This window comes from Leptonotus elevatus, chromosome 19 (genome assembly GCF_054856555.1).
Source record: "Leptonotus elevatus isolate MCC_2025b chromosome 19, RoL_Lele_1.0, whole genome shotgun sequence".
NCBI classification, from domain to species: Eukaryota; Metazoa; Chordata; class Actinopteri; order Syngnathiformes; family Syngnathidae; genus Leptonotus; species Leptonotus elevatus.
Genome location: NC_141257.1, coordinates 3,101,905 through 3,119,404, shown reverse-complemented (window position 1 = coordinate 3,119,404; position 17,500 = coordinate 3,101,905). Strand labels below are relative to the sequence as shown.

General features: G+C 41.5%; 2 protein-coding genes and 1 pseudogene across 3 annotated transcripts; 1 reads left to right on the top strand and 2 right to left on the bottom strand.

Moving 5' to 3' along the window:
• Positions 1-5,308: 5,308 nt before the first annotated feature.
• Positions 5,309-11,726, top strand: LOC147157491 (NHS-like protein 3). Its single transcript, XM_086063474.1, is given in 9 exon segments — positions 5,309-5,386; positions 6,688-6,861; positions 6,962-7,005; positions 7,084-7,228; positions 7,301-7,408; positions 7,492-7,625; positions 7,693-7,890; positions 7,973-11,087; positions 11,184-11,726. Coding segments are annotated over 9 exon segments (4,017 nt in total). The 5' UTR covers positions 5,309-5,328; the 3' UTR covers positions 11,225-11,726.
• Positions 11,727-11,832: 106 nt separating this feature from the next.
• LOC147157490 (tyrosine--tRNA ligase, cytoplasmic-like) lies at positions 11,833-16,443 on the bottom strand. 2 transcript variants are annotated; one of them, XM_086063467.1, is made up of 14 exons: positions 16,344-16,443; positions 15,764-15,837; positions 15,550-15,696; positions 15,303-15,478; positions 14,957-15,086; positions 14,771-14,851; positions 14,560-14,652; positions 14,356-14,491; positions 14,186-14,271; positions 13,987-14,119; positions 13,821-13,915; positions 12,815-13,008; positions 12,594-12,735; positions 11,833-12,354 (listed from the first exon to the last, which is right to left on the bottom strand). In XM_086063467.1, the coding sequence occupies exons 2-14, from the start codon at positions 15,818-15,820 to the stop codon at positions 12,241-12,243; spliced, it is 1,584 nt and encodes a 527-aa protein (XP_085919593.1). In that variant the 5' UTR covers positions 15,821-15,837; positions 16,344-16,443; the 3' UTR covers positions 11,833-12,240. The 2 variants fall into 2 exon arrangements, with proteins under 2 accessions (XP_085919593.1, XP_085919592.1); XM_086063466.1 differs by having other exon boundaries at positions 13,821-13,918; positions 16,344-16,442.
• Positions 16,444-16,989: 546 nt separating this feature from the next.
• The window catches only part of LOC147157489 (SOSS complex subunit C pseudogene), a 581-nt pseudogene continuing 70 nt past the window's right edge, over positions 16,990-17,500 (bottom strand).

The following is a 17,500-nucleotide window of genomic DNA, read 5'->3' as shown; positions in this document are numbered from 1 at the left end:
TAAAAATAATAATAATAATAATAATAATAAATGAATAAATAAATAAATAAATAAATGCAAATAAAAATAAAAATAAAAATGCAAATAAAAATAAAAATAATAATAATAATAATAATAATAATAATAAATGAATAAATAAATAAATAAATAAATGCAAATAAAAATAAAAATGCAAATAAAAATAAAAATAAAAATAAAAATGCAAATAAAAATAAAAATAAAAATGCAAATAAAAATGCAAATAAAAATAAAAATGCAAATAAAAATAAAAATAAAAATAAAAATAAAAATGCAAATAAAAATAAAAATGCAAATAAAAATAAAATTAAAATTAAAAATAATAATAATAATAATAATAATAAATGAATAAATAAAATATATATTTTTTTTTCTCAAGAGTATTTTTTTTGGGGGGGGGTTGTTTAATTTAGTCAGCAATTTATGAATTCATGCAAAGTAAAATTCATATTGTTCATTTAATTCAAATGAGGGCACAAATGGAATCAGATGGACTCATCATGTCACGTGCACGGTACACTTTTTGGAGTTAAATCAACAATGAGAATGAGAATTTAGAATGTAGACTGTAAAAAAAGAGGAAAAAAATGCTTATGTTGAACATGCAAAGTAAGACTTTTGGAGAGAAAGGATCCAATTATTGAGTGCAAGAAGACAAAAATAACTTAAAGTAATGAGTAACAATACAAATCCAACAACTCAACAGCAAAGTGTTGCCACAGTTAAATTGAAAAAATAGCTTTGCTACTTTACTGATGACTTGATTCTAAAAGTAACTAAGTTAGATTACACACACACAAACAATGCTACACGAGCAACACAAGGAAAATACAACTCAACACCTGTGTTTCCATTGTTACCCCCCCAAAAAAGTAACTTACCTTTACTTTTAAAAGTTACTTTACAGATGACTGGCTTTAAAAGTAATGTAGTTGCTTTTCTACTGATTACTTGATTCTAAAAGTAACTAAGTTAGATTACACACACAAACAATGCTACACGGGCAACACAAGGAAAATACAACTCAACACCTGTGTTTCCATTGTTACCCCCCCAAAAAAGTAACTTACCTTTACTTTTAAAAGTTACTTTACAGATTACTGGCTTTAAAAGTAATGTAGTTGCTTTACTGCTGATGACTTGATTTTAAAAGTAACTCAATTGCGTTACACACACAAACAACATAGAGACAATACACAGATACAAATGTTACACAACTCAACACACGAACCCAACACAACACAACACACACACACAGGTGTCATGATTGTGTTTACCCTCGTCCTCATTTGTATTCGTGTCTGCTGTGCGTTGAGTTATGAGGCCCCTCCCACAAGGAGCACTCGACTATTAAACAGAGATGCGGTCCAGCCTCCAACACACTCGCGCGCAGACGGGAAACATCCCACAGGATGCGTGTATCTTGTTACACACTTTGCTAGCAAACATGGCAGCAGTTTACCTTCGTAAGCTGCCGTAGTGCTGTTTCCATGGTGACACGAGCATGAGTCATGGCCCTTATCTGCAAAAAAAGATATGAACATATGTTGATTATTGTGGCCAGGAAGCATATGAAAGTCAGCATTCTGCGGTCAGTGAGTTCTCTTGGTCCACTGGCTCTTCTTACCTGACCTATCCGTGTTTTGTTTTATGCTCTGCTTCTCCCGTGACCTCCCGCTTGAGGACGGCCAATATGCAACATTGCAACAAGTGTCCATTCTACTTGCATTTTTATCGTCTTTGGCATCGCTTCAAACTGGCTTCAGTCTTCATGTAAGGTGACCTGCTGACTTTGCATGTCCAATAATGACATTGAATCCCAATTTAGATAATATAGCTCCCTCTGGTGGAGGACTTCATTAGTTTGTGTCATTTTAAATCAGATATAAAGTAAAAGGTGTTTACTGTATGTTTTATTGCAAGGCAACTTGGAAACGTCAAAAATAATTTCAATTTGTCAGTTCTCAAAAGTACTAACAGAGATTTTCTTCTTCTTTTTTTTACACTACAGTATGTTATATTATTCTCAACGTGGGGTACAAGTAGTATGGGAGCGCCCTCTAGTGGTACACCAAAGAATCACTCGATCAAATGTTAGAATTTCATTTCAATGGATTCACAATTAATATCTTATGATGGTTTCCTTTACAACACATATGTATGACTTTGGTGTGTACTGCATTTTTTTATTAATAATTATTAGGATGTTCCATACCATTATTTTTCAGACCGATACCAGCGTGAGTACTCAACTCTTGAGTAGTCACCGTTACCAATACCGCTAGTATTTTTAATACATAAAATTTGCTGCAAATAACAATGACATCATTTTAAAGAGAGACCTGTATAAATATATTTAAAAAAAAATAGCATTTTTCCTAAAAATGACATTAAATTAATTGCAAGAATTTTGTTTTTGTAATTTCTAGTTCCTGATCATAATGGGTACCGGTACTCATTGATCCATAATAATAATAATAATAATTATTATTATTGTTGTTGTTTATTTATTTATAGCCATATTTAAGTGCAGTGTAGTGGCTTACAATTATATTAAATACATTTAGGAGGAATAAAACATCTGCTTGTTGTATGTGCGGCATTCATTGAAAACATACTTTTATTTTGGCTATTTAGGTTGGTACTTGGACAGCCAAATATTTTTGAGTTGGTACTTGATGTAAAAAAAAAAAAAACTAAAAAAATACATAGAGAACCACTTTTAGAGTAAAAACAAATGACGGTCATAACTCAGCAACATAAAATGCCAACAAAGCCGATTAGCAAGATTGAATTGCTCTTTATGATGTGCTAACTAGTTTGTGATTTATGACTTCTTTAAAGTTGCACTTAAATCAGGCTATTAAAAAATCATTAGTTTGCCTTGTCGAAATGCTTAAAAATACATTTCCGCCATCATGTTAATTGTTTATCATTTGTACTTGCTGGTGTTTGAAATGAGCATCATGTTACGCCATGATTATGCAGCAAAATGCTGTTCTCTTGCTGCGGAATGGCAAATCAAAAGCATTTGGAAGCAAAGTCTCCCCTCTGCTCCTGTCCCCCAAGACCAGATGGCGTCTCTTTAAACCTTCTCATGAATATTGATATCAGGGGTGGAGTGAAAGGGGGGGGGGGGGCTTCACTTGCTTGATTTCATTAGGAAAAGCTGCAACACTTGGAAAGAAAGAGAGACTTTTCGGAGTTTGAACTGCAAGAGTAAGACAAAAATGGCGGATTGAGATGAGAAAGTGTGTCAGGTCAGGTGACGGGCAGGTGCAAGAGTTAATCCGCTGGCATGACTCCCATTTTTAAAGCAGCTCTCACCCGAGTTTGAACAGTCTGCCAAGGCCCGGGGTGGAACCGTGGGCGAACATCTTGCACCCTTCAACTGGTACAGACCCCCAAAATACGAGGAGCAAGCTTTGCCATAAACACTGACGTCTTTCTGCACAGTCATCCCCTAGGCACGATCGTTGGAGGTGAGTCAGGAAACGGGAGCAGCCGGATGATGCCATTGAAAGCTATTTATAAATCAAACAAGAAGGCAGGAGCCGCAGGGGCTAAAAGGCCAGACGAGAGGAGATGCGAAGGAGGAGAGATTGACGGCGGCCTGCGGGAAAGTGATGCGAGGAGACAAGAGGGTGATACAGGAGCATCCCTTTGAATTGCCACTGGAAGGCTCGCAAACATCCGCTGCCCGCTAACATGAAAATAATGAGACAAAGCAGACAGGCTGAAGGCGACATGGCTACAATTAGTGACAACTGAATGCGTGTACTACGGCATGACCACCAAGGACTATGCCACATAGGAAAATGATCCATTTCATGACAGGAAAAAGTCAAAATATTTTGTAAAATAGCCGTTTTAAAACAATTAACATTACGAAATGCTTTTTTCAGATCGATACCACACTTGCGTGGTGGTCACAGACACCGATACCAAGTACTGATACCACTAGTACATTTAATACATACAATAACAAATCATTTGAAAGAAAGACCAATATAACCCCAATAAAAAAAAATCTTGAAAATTGCATGAAATTATTGGACATTTTCTATTTTTCTGAATTCTAGTTCCTGATCGTAAAATGGCCACAAGACATCAAGGTATTGGATTTATTATTATACATTGATAAAGCAACAAATGTGTAACTTGAGAAAAACAATTATTTTACAAGAAGTAATAATAATACAAAATAGATAGCATTTTTACATTTTAAATTGAAAATGCAGTTGAAATATGCATGAAAATTTGTAACATTACCACAAAATTATTAATTCCATTAAGGCGCAATATATAAGTAAGTGATTTTTTATTTTATTTTGCAATAAGTTGTTACTACTACTAAAAAAAAAGATCAAGTTTTACAACAGTAAAATAAATAATAAAATTAAAGAATCAAATTATGTGAATAAGTAATTTGCCACGTTATACAAAGATTTTTTTTTAATTTTCACAAAAATAAAAGGTACAATTTTATGAGCTCAAATCTGTACATTATGAATGAGAATGTGATAGTAATATTGTGAATAATGTGTAAATGTGAGAAAAGTCCTAATTTTATAAAAAATAAATAAAGTATTCCTTTAGGGAGAAAAAGTTGTAATTTTATGATAATAAAGTCTCAAACTAAGTAAAAAATTCAGAGCAAAAAAATATATATATCACACAATTCACATCATAATATTACGAGAATTAAATTACAAAGTAATAAGAATTAAATCCGAATTTTATGAGAATGTGATAATACTTAAAAGGTACAACAATACATTCACAATACTATAAAAACATTCATTTGGGATCCCTTTTTCTCACGACATTCTGTTTTTGTTCCAAGCCCCACAAAATATCAACATAATCAGCTCAACCTGGGGGGGGCTGAGTGCATGCATAGACACGTGTCTGTATACTGAGGGTCGTGGGGGTGGATGTTGCCTGAAAGCCAAACTTTGACAGCTGAGGGGTAAGCGGGGGGTCCTTTATTTGACAATAAAGCATTGCAATGGAGGGAGCGGGAGAGGGAGAGGAGGTAGGGGGAGGGAGGTTGGCGGGTATCGGACTCAGGGATAAGGCAGCTGGGGCGGTAGCAGGTTTTATTGTGCGCTCATCCTTCCACAGTTAAGGCGGACTGATCAAGGAGGAGGGAGTTTGTTATGACCCCTTCTTCTTTGGGTTCCAAAACTTTCTTAAGATTCTTTTATAAATTTCACCAGAGACAAGTAGAAGACTTCTTGTACTTTGAGTCTAGTTTTTTTTTGGGGGGGGGGGGGGGGAAGGATCTGCCATGGTGCCGGTGTAGGGATGGTGGTTTATCTGAGGAAGAGTATCCACTCCCTGCTGTCAGTCTTCAAGAAGAAGGGTGAGTGTTGTTTTTCTCACGAGATTGGCTTTAACTACGGTAATAAATCTTTGCGTCCATGCAAAGGTGATACAAATCCAAGTTGCGTCTACTGCACAAATTACCCCCAACGCGCAGACAAACTGCCGTCAATTTGGGGGGGTCTCTCTAATGAGATAAACGGCTTTACCGGCGCTCGTTTTAATCAACCAAAAGCCCTTAACCCCCTGCGCGAGTCTGCTAAATCTTAAGAGGCAGGGGGGGGGGGGGTCTCCTCTTTCATGTAATCCCACGATGACTCGTTTGGAACATTGCCTTGTGGAGGTATAAAGACCTTCTTTCTCAGCCTCTACGAAGATTACAACACAACTGACTGCCTCGCCTGCGCGAGTCTTCGAAGGCATACAGTACACACGCACACATTATTACCTAACCTGGGGGGGAGACAGAGATAACAAAAGGATAGAAAGGTGATAGCTAGCATTGACTTTCAGAGGAGACATTGTCCCATGTGAGTAAATAAAAGATATCAAGATGTGAATGAATTCAAGACAGACTCGACCATCGCGTTTCGGAGATAAAATGGACTGTGTCCAAGTTCCCACAAGGAAGACTCCTCAGCAGGGGGTCCAATCAAACCAAATGATCTAATCCCCCTGGGACGAGCACAGAATTACAGATACTGCGATTAGCCAGGCTGGAACATCTGCCCAGCTTCTGTTAACGGTGCGATGTCACATTCACAGCAGGTGGAAGCACACAGGGTTCACTGTAAAGCTGATAGGTTTTGGCAGCGAACACCTGTTGAGCAGGTTAGGTAGTCGCGACAATGGTGCTGCTTTCGGACTACGAATCATTTGAAGGATTGTTTGTTTGAAGTTTGATTGACTTTGATACCACCGATCACAACATATTATTCAGTAAACTGGAAAGGTATTTTATAAGGGGGGGCTTGGCTTGAGCTGGTTGCGGAGATACTTAAAAAAACAGGCAACAGTTTGTGCAAATAGAAATCGGAGTACAGGGACATTACATGCGGAGTACCACAGGGGTCAATATTAAGTCCAATGACATATGTAGAGCATCAAAATTGTTGAAGTTCATCTTGTTTGCTGATGATACAAATATGTTCTGTTCTGGGGAGAATTTGAAGTAGATTTATAAAGATGATTTAAACAGAAGTGAACTAAAGCGGTTTCATGACGGAGATCAAATATCCTGAAATTTAAGCAAAACTAAGATTGGGATGTTTGCAGGACAGAGAACTGACTACCATGCAGAGCTGGTATCAGTGGCATTAAACTCTTCCATGTATTTCTCAGCAGCTGGGCCCAAGGCCAACGACGAGCAGAAGAAGTTGGCAGTGCACTACTCGGCCTCACAACACTTCCAGGAGAATGTTTTCATCGAGGGCAATCGGCCTCAATACCTGGAGGACTTGCACTCGGAGGCTCAGGAGGGCTTGAAAATATTACAGCAGGAAGAAGGCCAGCAAGGTATCTAAAACAGACTTTTGACATATTGTGTTTATACTTGGGTAGATAATATGTGAGCGGATTGAGGTTAACGTGGCCTTATTGATTTGCTTTACACAAGAGCACGAGAGTGGAGTGAACTTTGCTGAAGATGAAAGCTGTGCTGTAAGTGCACTTAACACAAAATGCCCTCCTACCATTTTGTGTATTAAATCCAATTTGATGTACGTGTCGCACCCGCAGTCGTCAGACACAGCACATCCAGAAGAAGAAGAAGATGTTAACTCCAAAGATGAGGGGGGCTCTCTGGAGTCAAAATCCAACTCAGGGATTACTGATACCACAAGAACTTCTTCCATGTCGACCAGACCTGTGCTCACACGCCAAGGTAATGATAGTTTATAACGTTTAATCGTTCCAAAAACACAGTCAGTATCTCCATTCTGGACTATCTCTTTAGGTTCTACATTCAAGCCTCTGCATCCAGTGAAAAGGTTAGAAAAGAACAAGAAGAGGAACAGAAGGACTACGATTATGGGTATTCCAAACCAGGTCCAGAAGGAACTTGGTAGGTGATGAGTCCAAGAGGACACGTACTTGGTTATTTTTGTGTTAGACATGTCTTTGAAAGTCAGATGTCCCTTTCCACAGCATTGCACAGAGGCTCTACCTTCCAGCAGGTGGTTTCTACTCAGCTACCCAGTGTTATCATCATTCCAACTGTTGATGGAGGAACTCCAGTGATATCCAAGGAAGGAGCAAGGGTGCACCTGTCAGAGCTGGAAGTAAGTTCCACTACTGAATCTGCTCGGGGTTTTTTCACTTGATAAAGCTCATTTTACATCTCTTAAGCAGTTATCTGATGAAAAGCAGCAGATGAAATCACATCTTCAGGAAGTTTACAAGAACGACGAAACCTTCAACCACCAGGGATTTGGTACCCACCACTTTCGGTCATCTGTCATCAGACCCAAGTCTGTTGCAGTACCTGGAATGACTACCTTCACTTGCTCCAATCCTTTAATGAGTAGCTTCCTCTTGGAACCCCAAGTAAGGAAACAACATGAAGATATTACTGTATGGTGTCCAAGTTCACACAATTCAACACTTTTTTTTCCCCCCCTTCCCGCAGGGTCCAGTGATGTCCGTATCTCCTCAGGCAACCTACCTATCTACAATCATCCCAAACGCGGTGCTACCAGCCTCGGTTGAAATCATCGAGATAGACCGCGGCAGCCAAAGAGGCAACAGTGCCAACCATGGCGGCAGTGCCCACACAGTAAGCAAAAGCAGCCTGGCCTCGGTGGATTCGTCAGCCAGCCCCTTTCTCTCCAGAAAATCAGATGGTGACGGCTCCCAAACAGATAGTTCCTATAGCAATTGAACAACACAGGGTACCACACACAGGGTGGATCTCAATCTGCAGGAAAGTTGGGTGGATTCTCCAGGGGACCAAGAACTCACCGGCCGCCAGACTTCAGTGAATCACATTAGTAATAGAGAACATATAGCAAAGAACAAAGATTCTGAGCCTGTCACAGCATGTACCAGTGGGGACGACATAAAGATTAAACGGAATTCCACTCGAAGTCTCTCCATTATCAAGACCAAGCTACCCCCAGCACCTCCACGAAGGTCAAATTCGCTTCATAACAATAAGATGCGGACTATTTCCAAAGGTCAGACGGCGAGCAAAGATGCAAATGTTTCTGCTTCTCAAGGGGTATCAAATGCTACAGGAAGTACAGCAACAACGGAGGAATATAAATCAGTCACTGTGGAAACAAGTACGGTTCTGGATCCTGTATCTAACATTGCAGAATCCGACTCCCATGGTTTAAGCCCCACTCGGGCTTCTTCTGGTGAAGCAAGAAAGGCAGGAGAGCCAATCTCAGAATTCAACCCCTTACCACAGAAAAATCCCTCGGAAGGGGAGAAATTTGAACGAACCATGTCGCCTTCTAGCGGCTATTCCAGTCAAAGTGGCACCCCAACACTTTCCCCAAAGGAGATCACCCCAACTTCTCCAGATAAACACAAGATGAAACCGGTTAAGCCGGAGAGATCTGCGTCCCGGGCGTCATCCTCAGCCTCTCCTTCTTCATCACTTAGCTCCCTATCGTCTGGTACATCCGAGCCTGTCAATTCGGATGCTTCCAATTCTTGCACTTGTTTGCCCTCAGTTTCTACAAAAGAACTCACTTCACCATTACAAATGGAAGTCAAAGAACTGTGGAATGTCCCACCACCTCCCAAGGTCAAAGCACCGTGTCCTCCTCCGCCTGAAACATGGGCTCAAAACGGTCGCACCTTTACGCTCCTATGTGGTCCAAGTCCCCAAATCAGCAAAGTGTTCACGGAATCAACAAAGACACAGGAGAGTGTAGTTATACATGAAGGAAGTCAAACAGAAACCACTGAGCGGTGTTCTGAAACACAAACTCAAGACAAAGCAGAAGCATCAAAAATAAAATCAAAGGATGAGAAATTGATAAGTGTCATTTCTAGAGATGCCCATCAGGTTAAAGAAAGTACAGGATGTCCAGATGCAGGCGATACATTTTTAGCTAAGGGCAAGGTTGAAACAACACCAGAAGTAGAAGGACAAGAGAGCTGTAGCCTGACAAAGAATGACTGTGAAGTTTCCACAAAAAAAGAACCACCCCCAGTTATGAAGAAACCACAGGTGAGAGAAGACGGAATGTTGACAGCGAGACAACAAAGTGAAAGTTGTAAAATTGCCACAACTCCTGTCGATGACATTAAGGATGAGGTTGACACAAGTGAAATCCCATCAATACCAGCAAATTCTCCACATTCCCAAAACATTGATAAAAGCTCACCACCACCTTCTCCTCCGCCTACTTATCAGCCGACGCCACCTCTCTCAAGAAAGTCACCTCCCACCTCTGTATCAACTTCACCGGTTGAGTTAGATAGAGAACAGGAGGAGAGCCGCGTTGCAGAATCATCTTGGCCACCTCCTCCGCCTCCTTTAGAGGGAGACTCAATCTTTGAAGGAGGAGATGAGATAGAATTTCCTCTTCCGCCTCCACCTGATGTGACAGACAATATTCCAGCTGAGGACAGCTGTGCCACAGAGATGGATGCTTCCGACACACCAATTCCACCTTCAGAGGAATTTGAAAAAGCAATTCAGGACTCAAATGAAACCGAGACAACTACACCCCCAGAGCCGGTTTTACGTCAAATTGGAATTTGTGACAAGGAAGACGCAGAAGCTTCAGATGGAACAACGCAGAAAATGTCACCAGCTTTTAAAAGTCCATCATCTTCAACCAAAAGTCCCGCAGAAATCCAACCAACAGTCCCAGGAATAGCTTCTTCCAGTAGTTTCCTAAAACGACATTCTCTTGAGATTGAAAGTCACTCTACGTCCCCTTTACCAATGGAGAACCTTACAGCTGGCGTTGCCTTCAGAAGACCTCCCAGTACGGCGCACAGAGACACCAGGGCCAAGGAGTTTCTCGCCCGCCACAAAAGTGCACCTATCCCTAAAGAGGATGCTAACATACCTCTTGTCACCCCATCGTTACTACACATGGTCCGCCTACGTACCGTCAGTACGACTGAGGACGGTGTAGAAGCGCTTTCTGAGAACAGGTCAACAAACGAGGGAACTCTCTTACAGGAGAATTGTCAAGCCCCGTGCGTAGGGCAGCAAAACACTCCACCAAAGCCTACCCGCAAGTCACTTCAATCTCCCCCTCGGGCGGTGAGAACTTATGTGGCAGCAAACACTCCTTCCATGCGGTTACAAGAAGCCATTCGTATAAAAACCGCAGCACTGTCATCAAGAGAAGGTCTTCCATGCCGCCTGGGGATGCGACCATCCTACCACTGTGCAAGCCAACCGGGCATCTTGTCCCTCAAATCATCTGAAATATATGACACACAAAGGTTCCCAGTGTCGACTGCGAGCTTCCTTTTCTCCAGGAACACCAAACGGGTTGTTTCCGACACCAGCGCTGCCCCTTCGCCTGAAGATCAGGCTAAGCTTGGTTTAGCAGCCGAGCTCATGCGGTTCTCTGACCAAACGAATCCCGCTGCTTCCTCAAGTGTTGGGTTGAGGTCTGAACGGGTTCCACCGCCGGTAGCCAGGAAACCTTCGCAAGGCAGTGTCAGTTTTTCACAAGATCGTCCAACTAGGGCAGAGACCAATTTTCCTGCTGCAGATGCGATCGGAGCACAACAACATTCCAAGGGAATAGCGCTTCCTGAGACAAGTAAGGGGCAACAACAATATTTACAACCATACTCATTATTTGTATCTTGTAACTTTATAGCCAACGACAATGTTTCCAACTTCTCTTTTCTTCTAGCTACAAGAGTGACCGCAGACACGATTGAAACACTGTTTTAAAAGCACTTTGTGGTATTCACCAAGAAGAGCCACAGGAAAGCCTACAAGCAAGTAACGGCTGCGTAAATGGGACTATTAACTCATAAGAGTCGTGTTAGCCTGAAAAAAAGCCTTAGCCTGAAATGGCCTTCAAAACGTATTTATGCAAATCAATAGCTACCACTTTCTTATGATAGCTTTATTGTGGAGTATTTTTTTAAACTTCTGTCTGAATAAGCCCCTCCCTCAGGATAAACTGGTGTACATATAGGCTGAAATGTAAATATTGTGTGAGGGTGCCCCCCAGAGGCCGAATTAGGGAGCAATCACATCAGAATGTTCATGTACAGACCGGCCCAAGGATACTGTACATGGTTGTTTGTCACTAAAGGTTGATGAAGGCTAATAAAAGTTATTGTTTGAAGAACAGTATAGAAACAAATAATTCATCTGAGACAAAGGGAAAGAGTATATATATATATATAAATAAATGTGATAAAAAAAAAAAAAAGGTTGTGTTATTTAGAACAGAAGCACTTTTGTATAGCTACAGATGCTCAAACATTAAAATGCTTTTATCGGATCAATGTCATTTGTCTCTTGGCTGTAATAAAAGACACAATTTGAGATAAGTTTACAAAAAATTGCTAATGTTTATTTATGGTTATTTTCAATGAGTAGGTGATCAACAGTGAGTACTGAATAGAACTGGATCACGGTCACACCACGGACTTCATCCACAGTTTATTCCATGTCAGTTTTGATCACGGCAATATATGCTTGTATGGTTGCTTCATGCACATTGCGAGCCATGATGCAACTGCACAAATAAAACAGGAAACCGTCCACTGATAAAGTACGGAAGCACAGTTTGGCATATGTGTAAATGTAAGAGTGCGATATCTGGCAAATAATTTATGAATCGGAACAGGTCCCATGATCCCATCACGCTCCGAGAAACCATCCCTGTGTGTTCCCATGGCAACTGTTTGAATAAATGAACTCTTGCAATGTGGCTGGCAGGTGAAGGCGAGTACCTAACTGATATTTCCTCCTTTCAGAGTTTTACACGTGATCTGTCCTAGTTTGGTCAGCAGCATGTTGCCTTTCCACTGAGCCGCGCACTCCTCCTCTGAGATCTTCAGGTCAACCTGGAGAAGAAGACAAAATAGTGGTGGGGGGAAAAAAGAAATGATTTAAAAAAAAAAAAATTTTTTTTGAATATATAAATCAAGGGCAGCTTGTCGGTGGGGGAAAAAAAGAAATGATTAAAAAAAAAAAGTGTTTTTTTGAATATATAAATCAAGGGCAGCTTGTCTGTTTAACGAGACCCTAATGAGTATAAGCACTATAAAAAATTGATGGTCGCATGTAATCCTAAAAACCATACTTGTAATTTCTCCCACACTTTCTTCTTCGGGTTGAGTCTGTCATCAGGTTTGCCCGCCTCACATCCTTCCACATAGGCCCGGTCCCCTGGTGATGAACCCTCAGGGGGGTCAAGTGGCTCCACTCTCCTGGGCTCTCCTTCACTATAAACAAGCCAAACCCAAAACAAGGTTAGGAGAAGAAGGAACATGAGGGAGCTCGAAGCAGAAAGAAGCGTCGTACATGGAAGCACAGAGCAGCATGGCTTGCGACTCAACGCCGCGCATCTTCTGGGGTTTGAGGTTGCACAGCACCAGCACCATTCGGTCCTGCAAGTCCTCCTGGGAGATGTAGGCCACAAGTCCGCTGACCACCGTCCTGGGCTCGGCCTCGCCTACGTCGATCTTCTCCAAGTACAGCGAATCCGCGTCTGGATGCTTACAGTTGGGAGAGCACAGTAGAAAAATTTATATTCATAGACACACACAGTCGGCATGAGTGTTAAATGCTGTTTTATCAAAACTTTTTGTTATTATTTAAATTTAGGGCTGTCACATTTAATTTTTTTATCTTTATTATTTTAATCCACTAATATTGAATGTGAGTTGAATTAAGTGGATACAACGAATGATTTATTGTTTTTGGTGCATGAGCATTATTAAACACCCACCCAATTTCGCCAATTGTTAGCAATCACGATTAGCACTAGCGCAATAGCGATTATGATTTGAGATAAATAAAAACGAACTGTCATTTAGTTCACACATACATCATATTGATATTACACATGTACTAGTGTCTTAAAAATAAATTACAGATGACGCTTCAACAATAGCCCATGAGTAAAAGTGGAGACGAGCTGCCTCTTAGCTACAACGAGCTCAATAACTTCCTGTCCACTGCGTGCGTCTGCAAAAACGGTTCGTGTAGAAACATGGACGGCGGCGCAAACATGTTTCCGGCGCAGCTTCGAGGCCAACATTTTTAGTCGAATCATTTTTAAAGTCTTTTTTTCCATAAAAAAAAAAACAGAAGAAGAAAAGAAAGTACAAAATAATGAAAAAATATATAAACCTAACTTTCCAACGCCATCATGTTCTCGTTTTTTTTTCCTCATTAAAACACACACAAACACAAAAGACACATTTTTAAAGTCGACTTATCCGACTTTTAAATTAACCATTTCCAAACTAAAATGACGACATTTTAATAAAATGCAAGTCTTCATTGTAGTCAATTAACAACCTACCTTCTCCACACTGACAACCTTTCCCACCCTGATGTCCAGTTTGGATGGCGCCAACTCTTCGTCATCTCCTCCTGCCTTGGCGCCCTTTCCCGCTCCTTCTGCATGGACGGCGATGTTAACACAAAGCTAACCGACCTCCGTTGACATCACATCACACAACACTGACTCGTCTTTGTCGTGGGGTAGGCGGCGGCGGTCAGTTTGCGCAGTTCGGCCGACTCAAACTTCTTCCGGATCGGCTCCAGCAGCTCGTTGAGGGCCGCCTCCACGGAGGCCTTCAGATCTCCGGGGTGAATCCGCTAGTGAGAGATGGACTTGAGTCGTCATCTTAAGGAGAGACTGGATGAAGCGAGTCAAGAACTTACCTCCGCCGCAAAGTCCTTCTCCACTTCTTCAAATGCAGTGTACACTTGGTCGCCACCAAACTTGCCGTCTCTTTTGATGGAGAAACCTAAACACAGTCGGCCATTTTACACTTGTTTAGTAAATAGCGTGTTTAAAATGCAGCAAATACATAACGTGTCATGTGCTGTACCTCCACGAAGAGGGAAGAGCACAAATTTGACAAAGGAGAGAACCCCATTATTCTGGATGTTTCCAGGCTCACAGAAAACCTTTTTCAGCTTCTTCTTTAAGTCTTCCTTGGAGTCCAGCAGATCAACTTTCGAGTCCTTTCGCAGAAAAGCAGCGAGCGTTACAAATGAAATACACACAATGAGAAGTTCCGTCACACCCTTACTTCCTCTGAGGAGCTCATCTTGGCACCGGTCAGCCCTGGTACCATTGGGTTCATCAGATGGACGCGCTTGGCATAACCCATGGGGGGGAGATACTGCAGAAAAATGGGGATTTTCTTAAATGTATTTTTTATCCGGAGATCATGTTGAATTAGAAGAACCTAGCCTACACTAATGCGCTAATACTAAAGGTGTCAGGGAGACATGCAGCACCTTCTCGGCAAAAGTGAAGATCTTCCTTTGGTCCACTCCTCCAAATTGTGCATCCACCTTCAGGTACTCCTCATCCAGCGCCTGAGGAGTGACACTATTTCAGGAAATGTTTCCAGAATGGCATTCAGCACTTGTATGCTGATTAAAGAGCTGTATTCAATGAGTTATGCAATCTAATTATTTGACCTGCAGTCCTGGATACAGCAGACCACTCAGCAGAGCGTGCTCCACCTGCTTGACCACCTCTGCGCCAGCCTTTTTAGCGTCGTGCTCGGTCACCATGGAGGACAGGCGGTACACATCCAGAGTGTACTCTCTTATGGAAGGTTTATCGAGAAAAAAAATAGACATTGGTGCATTTCACATGAATGAAGAGTGCCCACATTTTACACTTGAGTACGTAAATTGTGAGTAAACTGAGGCATCCTCATGATTTCACTATTTTTGCTTGTTGGTATGCTATGAAAGTTTTCATACGTAAAATGGATGCTCTGGCTCAATAAAAGTTCGGAATCATTGCTCCGTGACTAACCTGCTGAGCTGGAAGTCAGTTCCTTTGACAAACTTCAGTTTTTTCAAAGGTACGCCGATGCTCTCCAACATGGCCTTAATAACCTCCTCGTAGTACTTCACCCGAAGCTCCAGCAGCTCCCAGGGAGCTTTCATATTATCCAGGAAGGCGTGCAAGTCCGCAAACAAAATGGTGACCTGAATGACCAAAGCAAAAACAGATATAAGTCTTTTGTAAGGAGATGGTTGGCAACTTTTAGCGCACACACCTCACATCCAGCTTTGAGGAAGTCGGCTATCTTGGACATGGGGACGAAGTAAGCCACATGCGGCTTGCCAGTGGTGGCGGTTCCCCAGTACACCTTCAGCTCCCTCTCCTGAAGGATCTGCTTCAGCTTGTCTTCTCCTAGCACCTCCTGCGGGAAAAAAAGTTGACGTCACGATCGCTGCCTCACTGTGTGATCATGCGCACCTGTGACCTACCTGCAGGTTCCTGGTGATAAGGTGCAGCTTCTCGTCAGGGCTTAACTGAGCTGCCATGGTGAAAGGCCTTCCAACTACAACCACATAGATGACAAATTATGGATAATTGATTGATTGATTTTTTTTTTTACTGCTTGAATAGTTGGCCATCCAGCAAATACAATATTAAACAACACACAACAGTGACACCTATGGACAATTTAGACTAGTATTCAGTTATTTTTCTTCAATTTGGTTTGAATGAATCTATTACAATTACAGTATGGCATTACGAATAACAAACTACTTTAATTACTGTTAATGTTGGATGATAGTGGTCGTAAATGAATAAGCAATATAATCAATTTACATTAAGAAGCATAAATACATTTCAGTCGTCAACATAATAAAATTCAGTTACACGATCTTAGCTAGCAATGACGTTAGCTAGCTGGCTAGCAACAACGCCATGTGCAACAACATGAAGCAAATATCGTTTCAGGTGGACAGCGCAAACCGTCTTGCTCATAATAATTTCAGTCTACCTATATGACATGTTAAATAAGCATACAATTATGCTGTACAGTCCATATAGTTTTACCTCAAGAGCTAAAGCGGTGTGAATAAAAAAACAGCCGGGTGGTGGAAACTGTCAGAAGATTGCATCAGCGATCGATTGGGTCCACTCTGAGGAAAAGCAATCGAAAGCCGAGCAAGTGATGCTCGACAATTGTTTTGTCTTGTTTTCAGTAATATTTAGTAAAACTATTAAAGTAAAACTGTGATCGGAGTTGTGTACGTGTTTTTTGCACTTATTGTTATCATGGCGTAACTATGTTTATTTATATAACACAGAAGGTGGACCAAAATAGTGTTTTGTAGTTGTTACTGCACAAACATGTATAAAGGAAGAAAGGAAGGAAATAACAAGACATGTCAGAGGTGGAAGGAATGAGTTAAGAAAGGGAAGGAAAGAAAAAGGTTGTCAAGGAAATAAATGTCTGAGGTGGAATGAAGTAAGGAACTATATAAGGAGGAAAAAAAAAATCAGGGAGGAATATATGGGGGGTCTGGGAGGCAGGTTGGAACAAATGGTCGGGGGAGTGTGTTTTAGCAAAGGAAAGATGCAAGAATAAAAAGCAACAGAGGGAAGTCAGGAAGTCCGAGGGAAGGGAGAAAAAAATCTCTACACATGTAAGGCCTAGAAGGCTCAATTTCTCAAAGAAAACTCAAGACAAACCTGAAAATACAACTGCCGTTTTACATTTAATAATCCCAAAAAGACACACCGAAATGTTCTACATTTACATAAATGTGACAATGAAATGATACAGATTAGTTTGAATGTCCAACGGGCTGTGGGAGATGATTACACTTCGGGGTCCAGGCGTGGAAGCACCGGGAGGATGAGGTTCCCAAACGCCGAGTCCTGGGTGATGAAGAAGCCGGTCGAGTGTCCGTGGGCGTGTTGCAGGGCGGCCTTCTGCTGGGCGGCGATGTGCTGCAGCTCCGCGCTGTCCTTCGCATCCTTCGTCGCGCCGCTTTTGCAGGCCAGCGCCGTGTTGGCTCCGGGCTCGGTTATGCACTGAGTCTGGAGCAGCCGCCGCTTCTCCTTGTCAAGCTCGGCCAGGATGGCTACGCGGGTCTTGCTGGGAAAGCCTGGAGGATTGGGGGTTGCGGCCATTTTAGCGTAGCAAGCATAGGGGAGTGAATGAGAATCAATAATACATTCCGATTCAACAATCCACACCGTTTGTT

What these genes read in the sequence shown, in the direction of transcription:
- LOC147157490 (XM_086063466.1), bottom strand. Translation starts at nt 15,820, where the DNA reads ATGGCAGCTCAGTTAAGCCCTGACGAGAAGCTGCACCTTATCACCAGG. An exon ending in TTATCACCAGGAACCTGCAG is followed by an intron (nt 15,697 to 15,763) that starts GTAGGTCACAGG and finishes TTTTTCCCGCAG; the next exon opens with GAGGTGCTAGGAGAAGACAA. An exon ending in AAGTGTGGGAGAAATTACAA is followed by an intron (nt 12,355 to 12,593) that starts GTATGGTTTTTA and finishes CTTCTTCTCCAG; the next exon opens with GTTGACCTGAAGATCTCAGA.